This window comes from Loxodonta africana, chromosome 9, assembly GCF_030014295.1.
Source record: "Loxodonta africana isolate mLoxAfr1 chromosome 9, mLoxAfr1.hap2, whole genome shotgun sequence".
NCBI classification, from domain to species: domain Eukaryota; kingdom Metazoa; phylum Chordata; class Mammalia; order Proboscidea; family Elephantidae; genus Loxodonta; species Loxodonta africana.
In genome coordinates, this window is record NC_087350.1 from 52,343,769 (window position 1) to 52,365,143 (window position 21,375).

The 21,375-nt window shown below is 38.5% G+C and overlaps 1 protein-coding gene across 13 annotated transcripts in view; it reads right to left on the reverse strand.

The window, feature by feature from the left end:
- Positions 1-21,375, reverse strand: part of RABGAP1 (RAB GTPase activating protein 1) — a 177,002-nt gene that overhangs the window by 45,922 nt on the left and 109,705 nt on the right. The window contains exon 1 of one of the 13 annotated variants that reach the window (XM_023544942.2): positions 9,342-9,475. The exons of the other annotated variants lie outside the window; for them this stretch is intronic. Within the exon in view, the coding sequence (XP_023400710.1) occupies positions 9,342-9,377 (36 nt within the window). The 5' untranslated portion in view covers positions 9,378-9,475. Of the gene's footprint in view, positions 1-9,341; positions 9,476-21,375 lie in introns of those variants that run through there. 13 annotated transcript variants of the gene reach the window in all.

Here is a 21,375-nt window from a genome sequence, read left to right on the forward strand (position 1 = left end):
AGTGCCCATCAACGGATGAATGGATAAATAAATTATGGTATATTCACACAGTGGAATACTACGCATCGATAAAGAACACTGATGAATCTGTCAAACATTTTATAACATGGAGGAATCTGGAAGGCATTATGCTGAGTGAAATTAGTCAGCTGCAAAAGCACAAATATTGTATAAGATCACTATTACAAGAACTCGAGAAATAGTTTAAACAGAGAAGAAAATATCCTTTGATGGTTACAAGAGGGGGGAGGGAGGGTGAGAGAGGAGTATTTACTAACTAGATAGTAGGTAAGAACTACTTTAGGTGACGGGAAAGACAACACATAATACAGGCGAGGTCAGCAGACCTGGACTAAAGCAAAAGCAAAGAAGTTTCCTGAATAAACTGAATGCTTCAAAGGCCAGCGTAGCAGGGGCGGGGGTTTGGGGACCATGGTTTCAGGGGACATCTAAATCAACTGGCATAATAAAATCTATTAAGAAAACATTCTGCATCCCACCTTGGAGAGTGGCGTCTGGGGTCCTAAACGCTACCAAGTGGCCATCTAAGATGAATCAATTGGTCTCAAACCACCTGGATCAAAGGAGAATGGAAAACACCAAGGACACAAGGTAATTACGAGCCCAAGAGACAGAAAGGGCCACATAAACCAGAGGTTACATCAGCCTGAGGCCAGAAGAGCTAGATGGTGCCCCGGCTACAACTGATGACTGCCCTGACAGGGAACACAACACAGAACCCCTGAAGAAGCAGGCGAGCAGTGGGATGCAGTCCCCAAATTCTTGTAAAAAAACCAGACTTAATGGTCTGACCGAGACTAGAAGGACCCCAGTGGTCATGGCCCCCAGACCACCTGTTGGCCCAGGACAGGAACCATTCCCAAAGCCAACTCTTCAGGCAGGGATTGGACTGCACAATGGGTTGGAGAGGGATGCTGGTGAGGAGTGAGCTTCTCGGATCAGGTGGACACTTGAGACTATGTTGGCTTCTCCTGCCTGGAGGGGAGATGAGAGAGTAGAGGGGGTTAGAAGCTGGTGAAATGGACACGAAAAGAGAGAGTGCAGGGAGGGCGCAGGCGGTCTCATTAGGGGGAGGGCAACTGGGTGTATGTAGCAAGATGTTTATAAGTTTTTGTGTGTGAGACTGACGGGATTTGTAAACTTTCACTTAAAGCACAATAAAAATTAAAAAAAAAAAAAAAAAAAAACAACAAGAAATGTGGCTACAGCAGTATATCAACAGGAACTGCCAACAATTCAAGCCAGATTTAGGAGAGGCAGTGTGGAGTATCACTGCTGATGTCAGATAGATCTTGGCTGAAAGCAGAATACCAGAAAGATGTTTACTTGCATTCTATCGACTGTGCAAAGGTATCTGACTACGTGGATTATAATAAATTATGGATAACACTGGGGAGAATGGGAATTCCAGAACACTTAACTGTGTATGTAGATCAAGAAAAAGTTGTTCCAACAAAATAAGGGGATACTTTGTGGTTTCAAATCTGGAAAGGTGTACGTCAAGGCTGTATCCTTTGACCATACTTATTCAATTTTTATGCTGACTAAATAAACCCAGAAGCTGGACTATATGAAAAATTAATCATCAGGATTGAAGGAAGACTCATTAACAACCTGTGATATGCGGATGACACAACGCTGCTTGCTGAAAGCGAGCACTTACCGATGAAGATCAAAGACTACAGCTTTTGATATGGATTACACTTCAGCATAAAGAAAAAAAAAATCCTCACAACTGGACCAATAAGCAATATCATGATAAATGGATAAAAGACTGAAGTTGTCAGGAACTCCATTTTACTTGGATCCACAATCAACGCTCATGGAAGCAGCAGTCAAGAAATTAAACAAAGTATTGCATTGGGCAAATCTGCTGCAAAACACCTCTTTATTCAAAAGCAAAGATGTCACTTTGAAGACTAAGGTGCACCTGATCCAAGCCACGGTATTTTCAATCACCTCATATGCATGTGAAAGCTCTGCCAACAAAAAAGACTGAAGAATTGATGCCTTTTAATTGTGGTGTTGGTGAAGAACACTGAATATACCATGGAGTGCCAGAAGAAGGAACAATCTGTCTTGGAAGAAATACAGCCAGAATGTTCCTTAGAAGTGAGGATGGTGAGACTTCATCTCACATACTTTGGTCATGTTATCAGGAGGGACCAGTCGCTACAGAAGGACATCATACTTGTTAAAGTAGAGGGTCAGGAAAAAAAGAGGAAGACCTTCAATGAAATGTCACAGCTGTTAACAATGGGCTCAAACACAGCAACAATTTTGAGGACAGTGCAGGACTGGGCAGTGTTTTGTTCTGTTACACACAGGATATCTGTGAGTGGGAACAGGCTTGACAGCACCTAACATCAACATCATAGCAACACAGAAGCCGTTAACAGTATAACAAAGTGACAGATGGGTGGTGGATAAAGTAGTTACATGTGATTACATCAACCTTCTATAACATGGGTCAGTCTCAACCAGTCAATTGAAGGCCTTAAAAGCAAAATGTAGAGTTTCCCTACAGTGCATTCTGCCTCCAGACTATAAACAGACATTTTGCCAGAACTTACTCTTCACTTTTCCTGTCACCTGACTTATAAATTTTCAGATAAAAGACTGTAAGAATCTCCAGCCTGTCACCTGACTTATGATTTTGGCCTTATCAGCCACCTACAATCATGTGAGCACATTCTTTAAAATGAATCAGTCTCTCTATATATGTACATATCTTACTGGTTCTGTCTCTAGAGAACCCTAAGACAATTCATATAATACAATTCTACACACCCATGAAAATCAATCTGTTGATACATACAACATAGATCAATTTTAAAAAACGTGTTGACCAAAAGCCCAGACATTAAGTGTACATATTATATAGTTCCATTAATGAAAATCCTAGAGTAGGAAATTTTTTTCTAAGGTGATAGAAATCAAAAGGATTATAGCTGGGTGGGGCTGTGGGGGACAGGATCAACTGGAAAGGGGCACCAGGGAACGTTCTGGAATTATGGAAATGTTTAAATCTTGTTTGGTGGTGGTTACACAGGTGTATAAAGCTATCAAAACTCATCAAACTCTGAAGAACAATGATGAATCCGTGAAACATTTCATAACATGGAGGAACCTGGAAGGCATTATGTTGAATGAAATTCGTCAGCTGCAAAAGGACAAATATTATATAAGACCACTATTATAAGAACTCGAGAAATAGTTTAAACAGAGAAGAAAATATTCTTTGATGGTTACGAGAGTAGGGAGGGAGGGTGGGAGAGAGTATTCACTAATTAGATAGTAGACAACTGTTTTACGTGAGGGGAAAGACAATACACAATACAGGAGATGTCAGCACAACTGGACTAAAACAAAAGCAAAGCAGTTTCCTGAATAAACTGAACGCTTCGGAGGCCAGTGTGGCAGGGGCAGGGGTTTGGGGACCATGGTTTCAGGGGACATCTAAGTCATTTGGCATAATAAAATCTATTAAGAAAACATTCTGCATCCGATTTCGGAGTGGCGTCTGGGGTCTTAAATGCTAGCGAGCGGCCATCTAAGATGAATCAATTGGTCTCAACCCACCTGGAGCAAAGGAGAATGAAGAACATCAAAGATACAAGGTATTTATAAGCCCAAGAGACAGAAAGTGCCACATAAACCAAAGAATACAACAGCCTGAGACCAGAAGAACTAGTTGGTGCCTGTCCTGACAGGGAACACAACAGAGAACCACTGAGGGAGCGGGAGATCAGTGGGATGTAGACCTCAACTCTCATAAAAAGACGAGACTTAATGGTCTTAGACTAGAAGGACCCCAGAGGTCATGGTCCCCGGGCCTTCTATTAGCCCAAGACAGGAACCAATCCCAAAGCCAACTCTTCAGACAGGAATTAGACTGGACTATGGGATAGAAAGAAAGTACTTGGAAGAAGTACAATCAGAATGCTTCTTAGAAGCAATGATGGCGAGGCTGCATATTATATACTTTGGACATGTTGTCAGAAGCATCAGTCCCTGGAGAAGGACATCATGCTTGGCAAAGTACAGGGTCAGTGAAAAAGAGGAAGATCCTCAGTGAGGTAGATCTGATACAGTAGCTGCAACAATGAGCTCAAGTGTAACAACGATTGTAAGGATGGCACAGGACCAGGCAGTGTTTTGTTCTATTGTGCACAAGGTCGCTATGAGTTGGAACTGACTCGAGGGCACCTAACAATAACTAACAACATAGGATAGAAAATGATACTGGTGAGGAGTGAGCTTCTTGGATCAAGTAGACACTTGAGACTATGTGGGCAGCTCCTGTCTGGAAGGCAGATGAGGGGGCGGAGGGGGTCAGACGCTGGCCAAATGGACACGTAAATAGAGAGTGGAGAGGAGTGTCCTGTCTCATTTGGGGGAGAGCAACTAGGAGTATATAGTAAGGTGTGTGTAAATTTTTGTATGAGAGACTGACTTGATTTGTAAACTGTCACTTAAAGCACAACAAAAATAAAAATAAAAACTCATCAAACTCAACACTTGAGATGTGTACATTTTATTGTATGTAAATCATACCGCACTTTAAAAAAATACTAATCTTATTCCCCACCCTCCACCACCAAACTTCTCAAGACTTCCCTATTTTTGTGAATGGCATCAGGTTTTACTACCTTCTCTGTCATCTGGACTGAGAATCTAACAGATACCTGATTCTAGCTCCCACAAATGATTAGTGATGTGGAGATCCTCTTTCTGCAAATTCTGAACTCTGTCTGTTCCTTTCCATATTAGTGCATCATGAAAAGTCACATCTACATTTCTTCTTACCAACCCTAATATAATAGCCTAACAGATCTTCCTCTATCTCTCTGCTTTTACCAATACTACTATATCAAATTAATTTTCCTGAAACACAGTTTAATCACATCATTTGGCTGGTCATAAACATTTACTGGCTTCCTATTACTATTCACACTAGAAGAAGAGGTCCTTACCTTCTTCCCCAAACTTGCTGTTTCACAAGTAAAAGGAGCACTACCCTATTATTATACAAATTATGCATGCCTTAAAAAAAAAAAAAAAATTTTTTTTTCTATGTTTGTTTGCCAACTGTGCCCTTCCCTCACCCCCAGGTATTTTCATAAGCTTCACAATGCCAATTTTTTTTACACGCTGATATAAAAAAATTAGCATAGCACACTTAGATAAATGGGGGGGGGGATGGACACAGCATGGTTGGCAAACAAACCTGGAAGGTGGTGTTATTTGTGTAAAAACAAAGTACTCTATTTCAGGATACCAACTGGGCTATAAAGTAAGTAGGGTCATTGCTTAAAAAGACAGTCCAGGATAATTTGCTCTCTCTTAAATGCTGCAACATATTTATGCCTTAGGATTTTGCAGATGGCTGGTGGAAAGAGTGGGACACTAACAACAGAAAGGCCTAGAATCCAGGCCATACATGTTCCAAGTCCAATGTGCTATTAAACGCTCCTGGCTAGCAATTAAGTTAAACCTTGTTTGTCATTGTCACTTTTCCTCTTTATGCATGTTGCCTTGAAAAACCTCAAGAGAAAAAGGGGTGACTGGCATTACTAGAAGTAGTTTCATTAAAAGGTATACTCTAAAATACCAGCACTTTAAAAACTTCTTCACTAAACAAATACTGAGAATTAACACCTCATGCCCTGGTGGCATAGTGGTTAAGTGCCACAGCCGCTAACCAAAGGGTCAGCAGGTTGAATCTGCCAGGCACTCCTTGGAAACTCTATGGGGCAGTTCTACTCTGTCCTACAGGGTCGCTATGAGTCAGAATCGACTGAATGGCACTGGAGTTTTATTATCACTCAAAAAGAGCCCTGGTGGAGCAATGGTTACACTCTTGGCTACTAACCGGAAGACTGGCAGTTCGAACCCACTCAGCGGTTCTACGGGATAAAGATCAAGTGATCTGTTCCTGTAAAGATTACAGCCTAGAAAACTCTATGTGATAGTTCTACTCTGTCGCATGAAGGTGCTATGAGCTGAAACTGATTCCATAAGAAAGCACCTAACAACAAAAACAACTAAGATTTAACCCACTGGTGTTAAGATTTAAATCTCTTTAATTTCCTCTTCATGTTTCCCATACTCCTGCCAAATGGGGTTACTTACTATTGCCCAAATATAATTAAAAATTAATGACACTGTGTTGTTGTTAGGTGCCCTCAAGTCAGTTCCAACACAGTGACCCTATGTACAACAGAATGAAACACTGCCCAGTCCTGTGCCATCCTCGCCATCGTTCTTATGCTTGAGCCCACTGTTGCAGTCACTGTTGTCAATTCTTCTCGTTGAGGGTCGTCCTCTTTTTTTGCTAACCCTTTACTTTATCAAGGATGATGTCCTTCTCCACAGACTGATACCTCCTGATAACATGTCTAAAGTATGTGAAACGCAGTCTCGCCATCCTTGCTTCTAAGGAGCATTCTGGGTATACTTCTTCCAAGACCGATTTGTTCGTTCTTTTGGCAGTCCATGGTATATTCGATACCATTTACCAACTGACATCTTTGCTTTTTAACACTTTAAACAGGTCTTTTGCAGATTTGCCCAATGCAATGTGTCATAAAGTATGCAATGACATACTTCACTGCATTTTAAAAGGACAAATTTAACGTTTGTTTTCTTCGTGTACTAATTTAAAGTTTTTTGCTTCCTTATTGTAATAACAGGGAAAAAATGAAAAATGAAAGAAAAAATCTGTAATTTCACCACTCAGAAATAACTGTAGGTAATGTTTGGTAGGCATATAACTTTTTACATAATTATTTTTATAAAATGGGCTTAGACTGTGTCTTAGTCATCTAGTGCTGCCATGACAGAAATACTACAAGTGGATGGCTTTAACAAAGAGAAATTAATTTTCTCACAGTCTAGTAGGTTACAAGTCCCAGATTCAGGGCATCGGCTCCAGGGGAAGGCTTTCTCTGTCGGCTCTGGAGGAAGGTCCTTCTCATCAATCTTCCCCTGGACCAGGAGCTTTTCTGCACAGGAACCCTGGGGTCAAAAAGAGGTGCTCTGCTCCTGGTACTTCTTTCTTGGTGGTGTGAGGTCCCCACTCTCTGCTTGCTTCTTTTTCCTTTTATCTGTTAAAAGTGGTGCAGGCCACACCCCAGGGAAACTCCCTTTACTTCGGATCAGGGAGGTGACCTGAATAAAGGTGGTGTTACAATCCCACCCTAATCCTTTTAACATAAAATTACAATCAAAATGGAGGACAACCACATAATACCAGGAATCATGGCCTAACCAAGTTGATACATACATTTCTGGGGGGATGTAATTCAATTCATGACACGTGGTTTTGAAAATTCATTTTTACTAACTACAAATATTGTATCCTTTTATGTTTTTTGACAACTATCCTACCCTATCACTTTTAATGTGCAGTAACCTATCACATGGCTATACCTTAATTTACTATGCTAATTATCCTACTTTGGATTATTCAGACTATTCTACTTCTTTTGTTAAAAACAAGGCTATAAACAGGGCAATGATTCTTAAGGGAGAGGGGATGGTTTCCACAATCACTCCACGCCCCCAAAGATCTAGCATAATCTTTATTTTTTGAATTTTGAGTTAGACTGCCAATTAGTCTTCTAGAAAAGTTGTACCAATTTACATACCACACTGGTACCACTCTTATAGGAACTGCCCTGCTCTGCTTTGGAATTATCATTTATGTGCCTTTCCTAGCCTCCTTCTAGTCTAAATATAACTATAAACTGTATCTTATTAATAATGTTAAAAAATAAGTGTCTCAGTAATCTAGTGCTGCTATAACAGAAATAATACAGGTGGATGGCTTTAACAAACAAAAGTTTATTCTTGCACAGTCTAGAAGGCTAGAAGTCTGATTTACAGCACCAGCTCCACAAGATGGCTTTCTCTTTTTGTTGGCTCTGGAGGAAGGTCCTTGTCATCAATCTTCCCCTGGTCTAAGAGCTTCTCAGTGTAGGGGTCCTGGGTCCAAAGGATGCACTCTGCTCCTGACACTAGTTTCTTGGTGACATGATGTCCCTCTGTCTCTCTGCTGGCTTCTCTCTTTTATATCTCAAAAAAGACTTACTCAAGATACAATCTAATCTTGCAGATTGAGTCCTGCCTCATTAACATAACTGCCTCTAATTCTGCCTCATTAATATCACAGACGTAGGATTTATAACACACAGGAAAACCACATCAGATGAAAAAGTGGTGGAAAATCACACAATACTGGGAATCATGGCCAAGCCAAGTTGACACAGTTTTGGGGGACATAATTCAATCCATAACAGTAAGAGAATACCAGCTACCATTCCTTGAGCCCTTACTGTGTACCTGGCACTGTGTAAAGGGCCTGCATATAAAGTTTGACTCCATCCCATTTTGGAAAACCTGGTGGTGTAGTGGTTAAGAGCTGTGGCTGCCAAAGAGTCGGCAGTTCGAATCCATCAGGTGCTCCTTGGAAACCCTAAGGGGCAGTTACTCTGTCCTTTAGGGTCGCTATGAGTCGGAATCGACTCAAGGGCAACGGGTTTTCCATCCCATTTTAACTCCAATGCATGGTTTGCTGAACTCACATGATGACAGATAAAAAAGGCATTACCACATATGTATTTCCTTGCTGTTTTAGTTGAGAGAGCCTAGAAGAACACCCAACAGCAAAAAGAACTTCTAGCTCTCATATCTTGGTTTCTAATTCTACTCACCAATAAAAGTTCCTTGAATAAAAGGGCTCCTTAAAGAAATGACTGATGCTAGGAATGAGGCATAAAATATACAAGATGAGCCTGGAACATCTTGTAGTGCCAAAAAATATGGAAATACTCTGATTCTCAAAGAAAACAAACCCATAATGATGGAGGTATGTTAAAGGGATACAAGAACCAAGTGAAAGTGCTCCCAATGGCCAAAGGAGGAACAATTTGAACAACAAAGTAAATAAACGAATACTGGATTATAACCTGAAATACCGATATTCGTGAGTCCATACTTACATAAATAAATAACTGAACGAATAAATAAATGGGGGAAAAGAGACAAATCTCCCATGCAGAAGAATTACAAATAGCTTACATAGATATTCTCCTTCTAGGAAGGAGAACATAACTCTCCACTCCTTAAATATGAGCTGTGCATAGTGACTTCCTTTCAAAGAGTAAAGTATGGAAAAAGGGAAAAATGAGTAACTTTATATTGGAGAAAACCTGAAAAACATTACCTTAGTCAGATGATCAAGGTCAACATCAACAGTGATAAGTCATGTTGATATTATTTACCCGTGATAGGATATAATAAAAATGGCACTTTACCTCTGTGGTCTTCTTTCCCAAAACCCATAATCTCATGAGAAAAGCCAATCCCAATTGAGGGACATTCCACAAAATATCTGAACAGTCTTCCTCAAAACTCTCAAAGTCATCAACAACAAGAAAAGTCTGAGAAGCTATCACAGTCAAGGGGTGCCTAAGGAGACGTGATAACTAAACGTTATGTGGTATCCTGGATGGGATCTTGGAACAGAAAAACGACATTAGATAAAAACTACAGACATCTGAATAAAATGTGGATTTTAGTTAATAATAGGTGAAACTGGGTGTGGGGTAAATACTCTTATTATTTTCATCTAAAACTGTTTTAAAAAATAAAGCTTGTTTAAAAAAAAAGGCATTACTTCCTTACTATACAAAAGAAAAATACAGGCTGAGTGGTTAAGCCACCCAAATTCATTTCCAATAACGATTTGGATTTACTAGGCACTCAATAAGATGGTGAATTGAATTTGTGGAACAGAAGTGCTGAATTGTGGTATACGCTCAACAGTACTATCAAAGAGGTAGGCTCTGTTCCTGTGGCTGATTTCTAGGCTTCAATTCTAATATTCTTTTAGTACACATGATTAAAACAATGGTAAGGCTATCTTAGTTTCTTTTAAAGCTCTTCTAAAATAGTTTGTGCAGAGAAAAATTTAAGGAAATAATAACATTGGTGCTATTTTCTTCTCCTCATTTTGGTTTGAAAGTAGTCTATTAGTTCAAATCATTGTGGTTTCACATTCTGTAATCTTTCTGGACAACTATTTTTATACCTTACTGTGAGAATTGGCCCACTGGGTAATTTCTCAGGATTAACAAGGTACTGGGAACTGGAGGAAACCCTTTGAATACACACCCTTTGTAAATTCAAGTTGAAAAATAGAAAGCTAAGAATGGCAGGAAGAAAAAGAAAGTACCCAAACAAAAAATGCAGTGGAAGGCTGCCATGAGAAATAACCAGCATAGGGAAGATTCTTACTCCCAAAGCTAGCTTGTTGCCTTAAAAAAAAAAAAAAAAAAAAAAGTTAGTTCTTCTTAAGGTTAGTCCAGAATGCTATAAATGCTTTGTTAAAAGCAATCATGTTATAACTTAAGAAAACAGAATAAAGGAGAAATAACACCAAAAACCCTACTCCAATACACAAACCATGTTCCATCTTTATAGTATGTTTCATGGAAATAATTTTTTTTGTTGTTCCATATTTTGTTCTTAAAATGTCAGCTACAGCTTGTCAGAAGTGATTTTAAGGGCTCAGTTTTTAAAATACCCTAAATAGATACACTAAAAATCCAAAAGAAGGAAAATAAAGTTCAAGGGATGTTTCACTAAAAAGAGATATATAAGTAAGACTTAAAACGTCCCCTAGGTAAAATCATTCTCTCTTAAGTATGTATCATTCTTATCATTTATAACTTAATCTCATACGTTTTAGAAGTATGAGAATTACTTAAGTAAACAAGATAAGGAATAAAAATAAGACTTTTAAGTCTATGAAAACAAGTGTTCTTTTTTGTTTGTTTGGGCAAGGCCAAAATTATCCTACAAAAATCTGCGAAATCTTAAAAATTTAACTGCAGGTACTCATGTTAACTCTAACAGCATTTCTAATTTGATAGAGCCAAGAAAGGTGATAAGAAAAACAGTAACAATTAAAATGGTTTTGTCTCTTAAAATCAAATACTGTACCTATCTTAAGGAAGGATTCACTGGAATTCTGGCAAAATGAAAAGAAGGTACGTATAGTGTTCTTAGCCTGAGAATTATAGAGTTAAGCACTATCATAAATTCTCTGATGCTGTATGCAAAGTTTGGTACTTCAAAATAGTAATAATTATTTAAATACAATAACAACCGCTAACATGTATATAGCACTTACTATCTGCAGTCACTGTTCTAAGTAACTTATATATATACAGATCATATATTCCTCTTAACAAACCTCTGAGGTGGGTACTATTATTTGACAACTGAGTAAAGAGGTTAAATCACTTGGTTAAGGTCACACGCCTAGAAAGTAAGGAAGGTGGGACTGGAACCCAGGTCTAGCTTCCTAGCCCATATTCTTGGCCCCCAAAAATACCCTGTACAAGTGATAAAATTCTCTTATCAGGAGTGAGTAGCATTTATAATTCCTGTCATATTAAATACATTAAAGATGCTTTTGTTTTCTAGCCTCTTATAACTAAAGCAGACATAGAAATGGGCTTTTTCTTTTTACTTGTATGAAACCGCTTCCTTGTAAAGGCTGTTCAGCACTCACGAAAAAGCAAAGTTTACTAAGGGCCTAATAACACGCAGAGAGAAATATATGACGCTCTTAAACATAAAAACAAAGTGAAAAAATCTCAACAAAGAAAAGGCTGACCACTAGATAGATGTAATTTTTTAACACAATCTCTTGGCCTTTCACAGAGCCACCTTTACTAAATTGCACTACTGGCATATTTGGGGACCCAGTTAAAAAAAAAAAAAAAAACCTGCTGTAGGGCCTTGTATTTCATGGTATTGAGGACACCTCCTATTATATTACTCAGTGTCCCTAGAAAAAATTCTGTTTTCTCCTAAAGAATTGTATTTATTTTTCCCCAGGGACAATGATCAAGTGTCTGTTTTTACTTTGTCCTCCAGTAAGTCAGAGCCAAATTCACAGCCCAATCTTATACTACATAGCATCTTATGTTCTGCATATCTGTGTACATATTATCTTCCTTTTCTACTTGTATTTTCTAAATCTCTTCCTTATTTACATTTTTTCTATTTTGTTGAATTATAAATATTCTAATAAGGTACCTCAATAAACCAAAACTCATTGCCGTCAATTCTGACTCATAGCGACCCCATAGGACAGAGTAGAACTGCCCCACAGGGTTTCCAAGCCTTTGTAAAATGAGGTACGATGTGTTATATAAAACAAATTAAAACACCTCAAGTGAATTTCATAGTCCAATCAACAAGAATTCTAGAAATAAATGACTGATGGGCTCACTTAATACTGACAATACAGACACACCTTTATCTTAAATTTAGCTTTCAAGAGCATAATACTTATGTACCCATGCAAACACATTTTCGCTTGTCCCTGCGTGACTGGCACTGGGACTCTTCAAGTTAGTAGTATTTTTTTTCCAACTAGGAACCATAAAATCTCCTTGTCCCGCAGTGCTGTTCTCTATACTTCCACACCAATGCAACAGCCAGGATTTTAGTGGAAACTGGATTCGTGGGTTGTGGGTGAGATACTGCTTTGTACATTTAATCTCATGATTTGCTCCTGGATACAAAATTCATAGTTTCTGTACAACCATCATTTATTAATACTTAACAATATACTTTAAAAGCTGGACGAAAAACAGATGAGATTTATCTTTAAAATTTTTAAATGAATAAAATATTATACATTTAGTAATTAATACTTTAATTACTTTACTTAATATTTTAAAATTTCTATTCCAAAGCTCTAAGACACCAAACACAGAGCAGACTGGGATTAGATTTCCATGATCATGGCGATAACTGAAGGCATTTTAGAATCTGACTACAACCGAGTCAAGACTGGAGTTGGGCTTTTGACAAAGAATGGAGAAAAAGGAATTTAGGTGCTCTACTAGAGCACAACTAGAGCACAATGTAATAGACAGAACACAAACTCTAGGGTCAAGCAGCTGTGGCTCTGAATACTACCTCTCCCACTTACTAACTTGTATGAACTCAGGCAAGTTGCTTAATTTGTTTGCAACTTAATATCCCTACCTGTACCTCTGGAGATCTGTGATTTTAGACAGCACATAATTACGAAATCCACTGTACATTACCAACACCATAATTTATTTTAACCCAGCGAAATTACAGTAAAACCTGAGAAAGCTGAACCTGTGTTAAGGCGGAAACCTGTCAGAGTAGGAAAACTCAAAATATTTTCCACTAAATGAGCGACAGAAAAGTGGTAAGACAGCACCCTGTGAAAGGTGGGAAACTTGTGTGAGATTTGGAAAAAAAGGGCAGTTCCACTGACTTCCGGCTCTCACAGTTTTCGCTCGAGAAAAAAGATAAATCAGGTAACAGAAAAATAGACACTTAAATTATAAATGGTACAGTAAGGTTTTTTTTCTGTATTGTTTTTTAAACCTCTAAACTATGCTAACCAAAATACTGCAGAGCTCAGTGTGAAATATCTTTGCTGATTATTTAAAAATCATCTGTCACATGCAAAAATCCATTTGGGTTTCTCTATTATCAATCTTACTTAGTAAGGAGCTCTTCCACTTCAAGGCAATCAAATAACCGTAATAAGCCCAAATGCCTCTAATCCTCCTTTACACTTTTTCCCTTCCAATAAAGAGAACAACTTACCCTAAAACATGTACAACAAAAAGCCAACCATCTATTGTAATCAATGAAATGCCATACGATCTACACTCAATAAGCTGGCTTCAGAAATGTTTGTCAAATAAGTACTTCTAACTCTAATACATATTTTTAAAATATGCTGTATTAGCTGAGTGGTTATTTATTATGCTGCATCTATAGGATGCAATGTGATTAAAAAGTAGATGGTCTCCTCAGAAAAAATGACTCTGTGTTTAATAAAATAATGCTATCACATTGCTTCAATCCTAATACGGCATTATGGTGCCATTCTAAAAATAAATCTGAATCCCAAGTGATATGCAGCCCTTCAGCTATGTTCATTTCCTTTTAGGGCTCAAGTTTCCCACAGGAAAATTATTCAATGTTTGGCAGAACTTTTCCGAATCATGTATAGATAAGGCGTAACTGCTAACTGCACTGTCAACTTTTTCCTGCTTTGCTATTGTTGATTCTCCTTCACAGCAATCCCTCATGGAGAAGTTCAAGAACTGTTACCTGACAAAAGTGAACACACAACGTGTCATTTTTGAGTAAAAAGGTACAGCAGTGGTTCTCGGGGTACTTTATGAATCAGCTAAGCTAGAAGACATGAAATTGTTACATACAAAATCATAGACCAAACTAATGTTTCCAATAGCTATGATGACTTCCAAACACTTATTTCAATTATATTTTTATAACACTAAGTAAAAATGCATATCAAATATCCTATCAGCACAGCTTAAAATAGCTTAATAATTGTATTGTTTGACTTCTGTAATTTGCTTAAGTTTTATAAAGCATTATATGCTAAGAAAGAAACCTTCTCAAAATCATCCGCTAACAACACACAGAGGATATGAAGCCTCACATTCATCAAGCTATATTTTTATATAAACAAATCAATTAAATTGTGACTTCCAAGAAAATGCTACGAATGTGTCATAATACTTAACAAATATTGTTTACTTTAAAAAATTTCACTGTTTCTGAAAATAACAAGTACCAAGTCAGAAATTTAAGTGTGACTACTGAGTAGCAAAAATATAAAGGAGTTGTACAATGGCTAGATATACTGAAATACAGCTTTACAATTCTATGGAAGTTTCTTGTTCTTACAACAATTAACAAACATTAAATAAGAATCTGTGTTTGAATGATATCGGTCACAAATCATCATCAGTGAACTGCTGAACTGCCTTTAGAATTCTGTAAGCAGTCTGCATTCACTTACATATTCAAAGGCTACAGATATATATATCTAAGGAGCCCTGGTGGTATAGTGGTTACACACTTGGCTGCTAACCAAAAGGTCAGCGGTTTGAACCCACCAGCCGCTCCACAAGAGAAAGAGGTGGCAGTCTCCATCTCTAAAGATTTACAGCCTTGGGAACCTTCTATGGGGCAGTTCTACTCTGTCCTACAGAGTCGCTATGAGTCAGAATCGACTTGATGGCAACAAGTCTGGTTTTCTTATAGGTACATATTCTGGGTTGTTAGTGTTCAATGTGCCAAATCTATTCATGAGATGGTCTCTAAATTCAGGCGGGATATACTCAAGGCCGTACTTTGGCTCTTGTGGACTTGTTCTAATTTTCTTCAGCTTCAACTTGAACTTGCATATGAGCAACTGATGATCTGCAGTTGGCCACTGGCCTTGTTCTGACTGATGATATTGAGCTTTTCCATCGTCTCTTTCAACAGATGTAGCTCATTTGATTCCTGAGTACTCCATCTGGCAAGGTCCACGTGTATAGGTGCTGTTTATGTTGTTGAAAAAAGGTATTAGCAATGAAGAAGTTGTTGGTCTTGCAAAATTCTATCATGTGATCTCTGGCATCATTTCTATCACCAAGGCCATATTTTCCAACTACCGATCCTTCTTTGTTTCCAACTTTCGCATTCCAATCACCAGTAAATATCAATATATCCTGATTACACATTTGATCAATTTCAGACTACAGAAGTTGGTAAAAATCTCCATTTCTTCATCTTTGGCATTAGTGGTTGGTTCGTAATTTTGAATAGTCACATTAACTGGTTCTCCCTGTAGGCGTATGGATATTATCTTATTACTGACAGTGTTGTACTTCAGGACAGATCTTGAAAGGTTCTTTTTGACGATGAATGCAGTGTCATTACTCTTCAATTTGTCATTCCTGGCATAGTAGACCATACGGATGTCTGATTCAAAATGGCCAATACCAGTGCATTTCAGCTCATTAATGCCTAGGATATCGACATTTATGCATTCCATCTCATTTTTGACAGCTCCCAATTTTCCTAGATTTATACGTGGTACATTCCACGTCCTGATTATTAATGGGTGTTTGCAGCTGTTTCTTCTCATTTTGAATCATGCCACATCAGCAAACGAAGGTCCCAACCACGTCATTAAGGTTGACTTTACTTCGAGGAGGCAGCTCTTCTCTGATTGTTTGACTGCCTTCCCATCTGAGGGGCTCATCTTCCAGCACTATATCAGACAATGTTTCACTGTTATTCATAAGGTTTTACTGGCTAATTTTTTTTTCAGAAGTAGCCCACCTCGTCTTTCTTCCTAGTCTGTCTCAGTCTGGGAGCTCAGCTGAAACCTGTCCACCATGGGTGACTGTGGTGGTATCTGAATTCTGGTGGCATAACTTACAGCATCATAGCAACATGCAAGCCCCCACGGTATGTCGAATTGACAGACACGTGGGGAAGACCAAATGAGCTGTGGAATGACATTAAGGATATCAAACATGAAGAAAGCAAGAGCTCATTAAAAAGACAGGAAAGAAAAAAAAAAAAGACCAAAATGGATGTCAGAAGAGACTGAAAGTAAACAGAAGAAATGATGAAGTAAAAGAGCTGAACAGAAGATTTCAAAGGGCAGATTGAGAAGACAAAGTAAAGTATTATAATGACATATACAAAGACCTGGAAGAACACACTTGGCATTTCTTGAGCTGAAAGAACTGAAAACAAAAAAAAAAACCTCAAGCCTCGAGTTCCAATATTGAAGGATTCTACAGGCAAAATATTGAATGATGCAGGAAACGTCAAAAGAAGATGGAAGGAATACACAGAGTTACGGTACCAAAAACAATCAGCTGACCTTCAGTCATTTCAGGAGGTAGCATATAGTCAAGAACCGGTGGTAGTGAAGGAAGAAGTCCAAGCTGCACTGAAGACACTGGCAAAAAACAGGGCTCCAGGAATTGACAGAATTATCAATTGAGATGTTTCAACAAACAGATGCAATGCCAAGAAATCTGGACGACAGCTACCTGGAAGAGATCCATATTTATGCCTATTCCAAAGAAAGGCGATCCAGCCTGATGCGGAAATTATCCAACAATATCATTAATATCACACGCAAGTAAAGTCTTGCTGAAGACAATTCAGAAGTGCTTACAGCACTACGTTCACAGGGAGCTGCCAGAGACATTCAAGGTGAATTCACAAGAGGACATGAAATGAGGGATATTGTTGCTGATGTCAGATGGATCCTGGATGAAAGCAGAGAATACCAGAAAGATGTTTACCTATGTTTTAGTGACTATGCAAAGGCATTTGACTGTGTGGGTCATAACAAATTGTGGATAACATTGGAAAGAACGGGAATTCCAGAACACTTAATTGTGTTCATGAGAAACCTGTACAAAGATCAAGAGGCAGTTGTTCGAACAGAACAAGCAGATGCTGTCTGGTTTAAAATCAGAAAAGGTGTGCATCAGGGCTGTATCCTTTCACCATACTTATTCAATCTGTATGCTGGGCAAATAATCCGAGAAGCTGGACTATATGAAGAACAGGGCATTAGGACTGGAGGAAGACTCATTAACAACCTGTGGTTATAGAGATGATACAACCTTGCTTCCTGAAAGTAAAGAGGACTTGAAGTACTTACTAATGAAGTAATCCATACTACAGCCTTCAAGATGGATCATACCTCAACATAAGAAAAATAAAAATCTCACAATTGGACCAATAAGCAACATCATGATCAATGGAGAAAAAGCTGAAGTTGTCAAGGATTTCATTTTACTTGGATTCGTGATAAACACCCATGGAAGCAGCAGTCAAGAAATCAAACAACACATTGCACTGGGCAAATCTGCTGCAAAAGACCTCTATAAGGTGTTAAAAAGGAAAGATGTCACTTCAAGGACTAAGCTGCGCCTGACCCAAGCCATGTGTTTTCAATAACCTCATATGCATGCAAAAGCTGGACAATGAATAAGGAGCACTGAAGAAGAACTGACGCCTGTGAATTATGGTGCTGGCAGAGAATACTGAATATACCATGGACTGCCAGAAGAACAAACGAATCTGTCTTGGAAGAAGTATAGCCAGAATGCTCCTTAGAAGCAAGGACAGTGAGACCTTGTCTCTTGTACTTTGGATACAGTACCAGGAGGGACTAGTCCCTGGAGAAGGACATCATGCTTGGTAGAACGTCAATAAAAAAGAGGAAGACCTTCAAAAAGATGGACTGACACCGTAACTGCAACAATAGGCTCAAGTATAACAGAGGTCACAAGGATGGCGCAAGACCAGGTGATATTTCATTCTGTCGTACACAGGGTCATTATGAGTTGGAACCAACACAATGGCACCTAACACCACCACCAACGTATTCTGGGTTTCAATGTTTATTTTAATTAAATATTTTTATATAGCTCTCGGGATATGTAAGTTAATGTATAAAGTGGTGTCTTAGTCATCTACTGCTGCTATAACAGAAATACCACAAGTGGGTGGTTTTAACAAAGAGTTTATTCTCTCACAGTCCAGTAGGCTAGAAGTCCAAATTCAGGGCACTGGCTCCAGGGAAAGGCTTTCTCTGTCGGATCTGGATGAAGGTCTTTGTCATCAGTCTTTCCTCTGGTCTGGGAGCATCTCAGTGCAGGAACCTCAGGTCCAAAGGATGTGCTCTGCTCCCAGCGCTGCTTTCTTGGTGGTATGAGGTCCCCATGTCTCTCTGCTCACTTGTCTCTTTTATATCTCAAAAGAGAAAGGCTTAAGACATTACCTAACTGGTAGAACTCATCAATATAATTGCTGCTAATCCATTTTATTACATCATAGTGATAGGATTTACAACATATAGGAAAATCACATAAAACGGTGAACAATCAGACAATACTGGGACTCATGATCCAGCTAAGTTGACAGATACTTTTGGGGAACACAATTGAATCCATGACAAGTGGTAAGTAAGTTAAAAAAAGTTTTTCTATTTACCAAAAAACTTAAAAATTGTCGGCATAGCAGAAATAATCCCAACCAACATCTGTCAGTGCCTATGTAGTAATAAAAGGTTTAGAACATGTCTTAAAGGGACCTCCTGGAATTCTTTTTATGTGTTTTTACTTAAAATTATTGGGAAACTACGACGACTTTAATAAAAGTTTATCAACAAAGGGAAGAGGCAATCTACAGACCGGGAGAAAATTTTGAGGAGCCATATATCGGATATTCATTGCAGCACTATTCCCAATAACCAAAAGGTAGAAACAACCTAAATGTTGAGCAACAGATGAATGGATAAACAAAATGTGGTACACTGGAATGCTATTCAGCCACGAAGAGAAATGAAGTCCTGATACATGATACAACACGGATGAACCCTGAAAACATTATGCTGAGTGAAATAAGTCAGTCACAAAAAGACAAAGATTGTACGATCTCACTTACATGAACTATCTAGACTAGGCAAAGGTATAGCGACCAAAGTTTATTGTGGTTATCAAGGGCAGGAAGAAGGCAGGGAGCGGGGAGTCACTGTCTAGATGGCAATGAGCTTCTATTAAGGGTGAGGGGAAAATTTGGAAATGGATTGTGGTGATGGTTACACAACATGATGAATGTAATTAATGCCACTGAATTGTACATGTACAGATGTTGAAATGGCAAATAGTTTGTTACATATATATTTACCACAATAAAAAAAAGTCACTAGACAATCAGTGATCTTCAATTTTATTTAAGCAAAAACTTAACCTTCGAATATTACCAGCAGTACAAATATTATAAATACCACCGAAAGCATTCTAGAACTACCCATGTTTAGTTTTACTCCCCCTAACAAACATCTCTCAGGTTGTTAACAGTGATCAAAAGAATTTAAGACTTTTCAAATCTTAATTTGTTTCACTGAAAGGTACCTATGGGAAAACTATTTTTATTTATTTTAACACAAGCCAAAACCTGAACACTTGTTTCCTACAGTATGTATTCCATTTGTTTCCTTGCTTCTCTTTTTTCCAAACCTCCTGGAAACAGCTATTTTCAAGCACTTGACAAATGTCACACAATCCTTTGGATTTATTTTTGTGGCAGAACTGAGACTTTGCCTCAGGTATAAGCCCTGGGTTCTAGTCCAGTTTTGGAACTGAAAAAAGGTTTCTAGATCATGACCTCTAAGGACTTTCCAGCTTTGTCATTTTAGGATCCCATATTTATGCCATTCACCTACTCAAAAATCTTAAGCTTATCTCCATTTTTGTAATCAGAATCAAACTCCTTAGCCAGTTATTCCAGATTAGGCAGCCCCAATTTATCATTCTGACTTTACTCCCTATTATGTCACAACTTGAAACCTCTGCTGCACCTGTTCACCCTGTTCAAAAGGAAGATAGCAGCAGCAGCTGACATTTACTGAGTGTTCACTTCGTGCCAAGCAGTATGCTAAGAGCTTCACATGCATTACTAGCTCATTTAATCCTATGAGATAATGCTATTCACTCCATAGCTAAGAAAACAGACTGCGAGAGACTATGTACCTTGCCCCAGGTCTTGCAGCTAGTAAGCAGCAGGGCTAAGGTTCGAACCCAGGATCTGTCTGCCTCTCAGCACATACTTTTAATCACTGCACTTTAAATGGTCTCTTTATTCATGAACATAAAAATGGGTCCTCTTCATCAGGCCTTTGAAGCTCAAAATGCTCTTTGCCACAGTTTTATTTTCTTAAGACCAACTCATTTTTAAAAATATTTTATTGGGCTTTAGGTGAAGGTTTACAAAGCAAATTAATTTCCCAATCAATAATTTAAATACAAATGTTCCGGGACATTGGTGGCAGTCCCCACAATGTGTCAGCACTCTCCCCATTTTCATCCTGAGTTCTACATTTCCATTCATCTGGTTTTCCTGCCCCTTCCTGCTTTCTTCTCATCTTTGCTTTTGAGCAGATGTTGCCCTTTTGCTCTCATACAGATATGACTGTTCTAAGGAGCTCTTTCCTCACAGGTTTACTGTTTATTTTGTAGGCCTGTCTATTATTTGGGTGAAAGGTGATCTCTGGGGATGGCTTCAGTTCTAAGTTAGAAGGGTGTCTAAGGGCCACAGTCTTGGGGGTTTCTCCAGTCTCTATTGAACCAGTAAGTCTGGTCTTTTTTTTTTTTTTTCGGAATTTGAGTTTTGTTCTGTATTTTTTTCCCACTCTAAATGGGACCTTCTATTGTGATCTTGGTCAGAGCAGTTGGTAGTGGCACCCAGGCACCATCTAGTTCTTCTGGTCTGTCTAGTGGAGGCTGTGATTCCTGTGGTCCATTAGTTCTTTGGACTAATTGCTTCCTTAAGTCTTTGGTTTTCTTCACTCTCTTTTGCTCCAGATGGAAAGAGACCAATAGTTGTATCATAGATGGCTCCTCACAAGCTTTTAAGACCCCAGACGCTACTCAACCAAGTAAG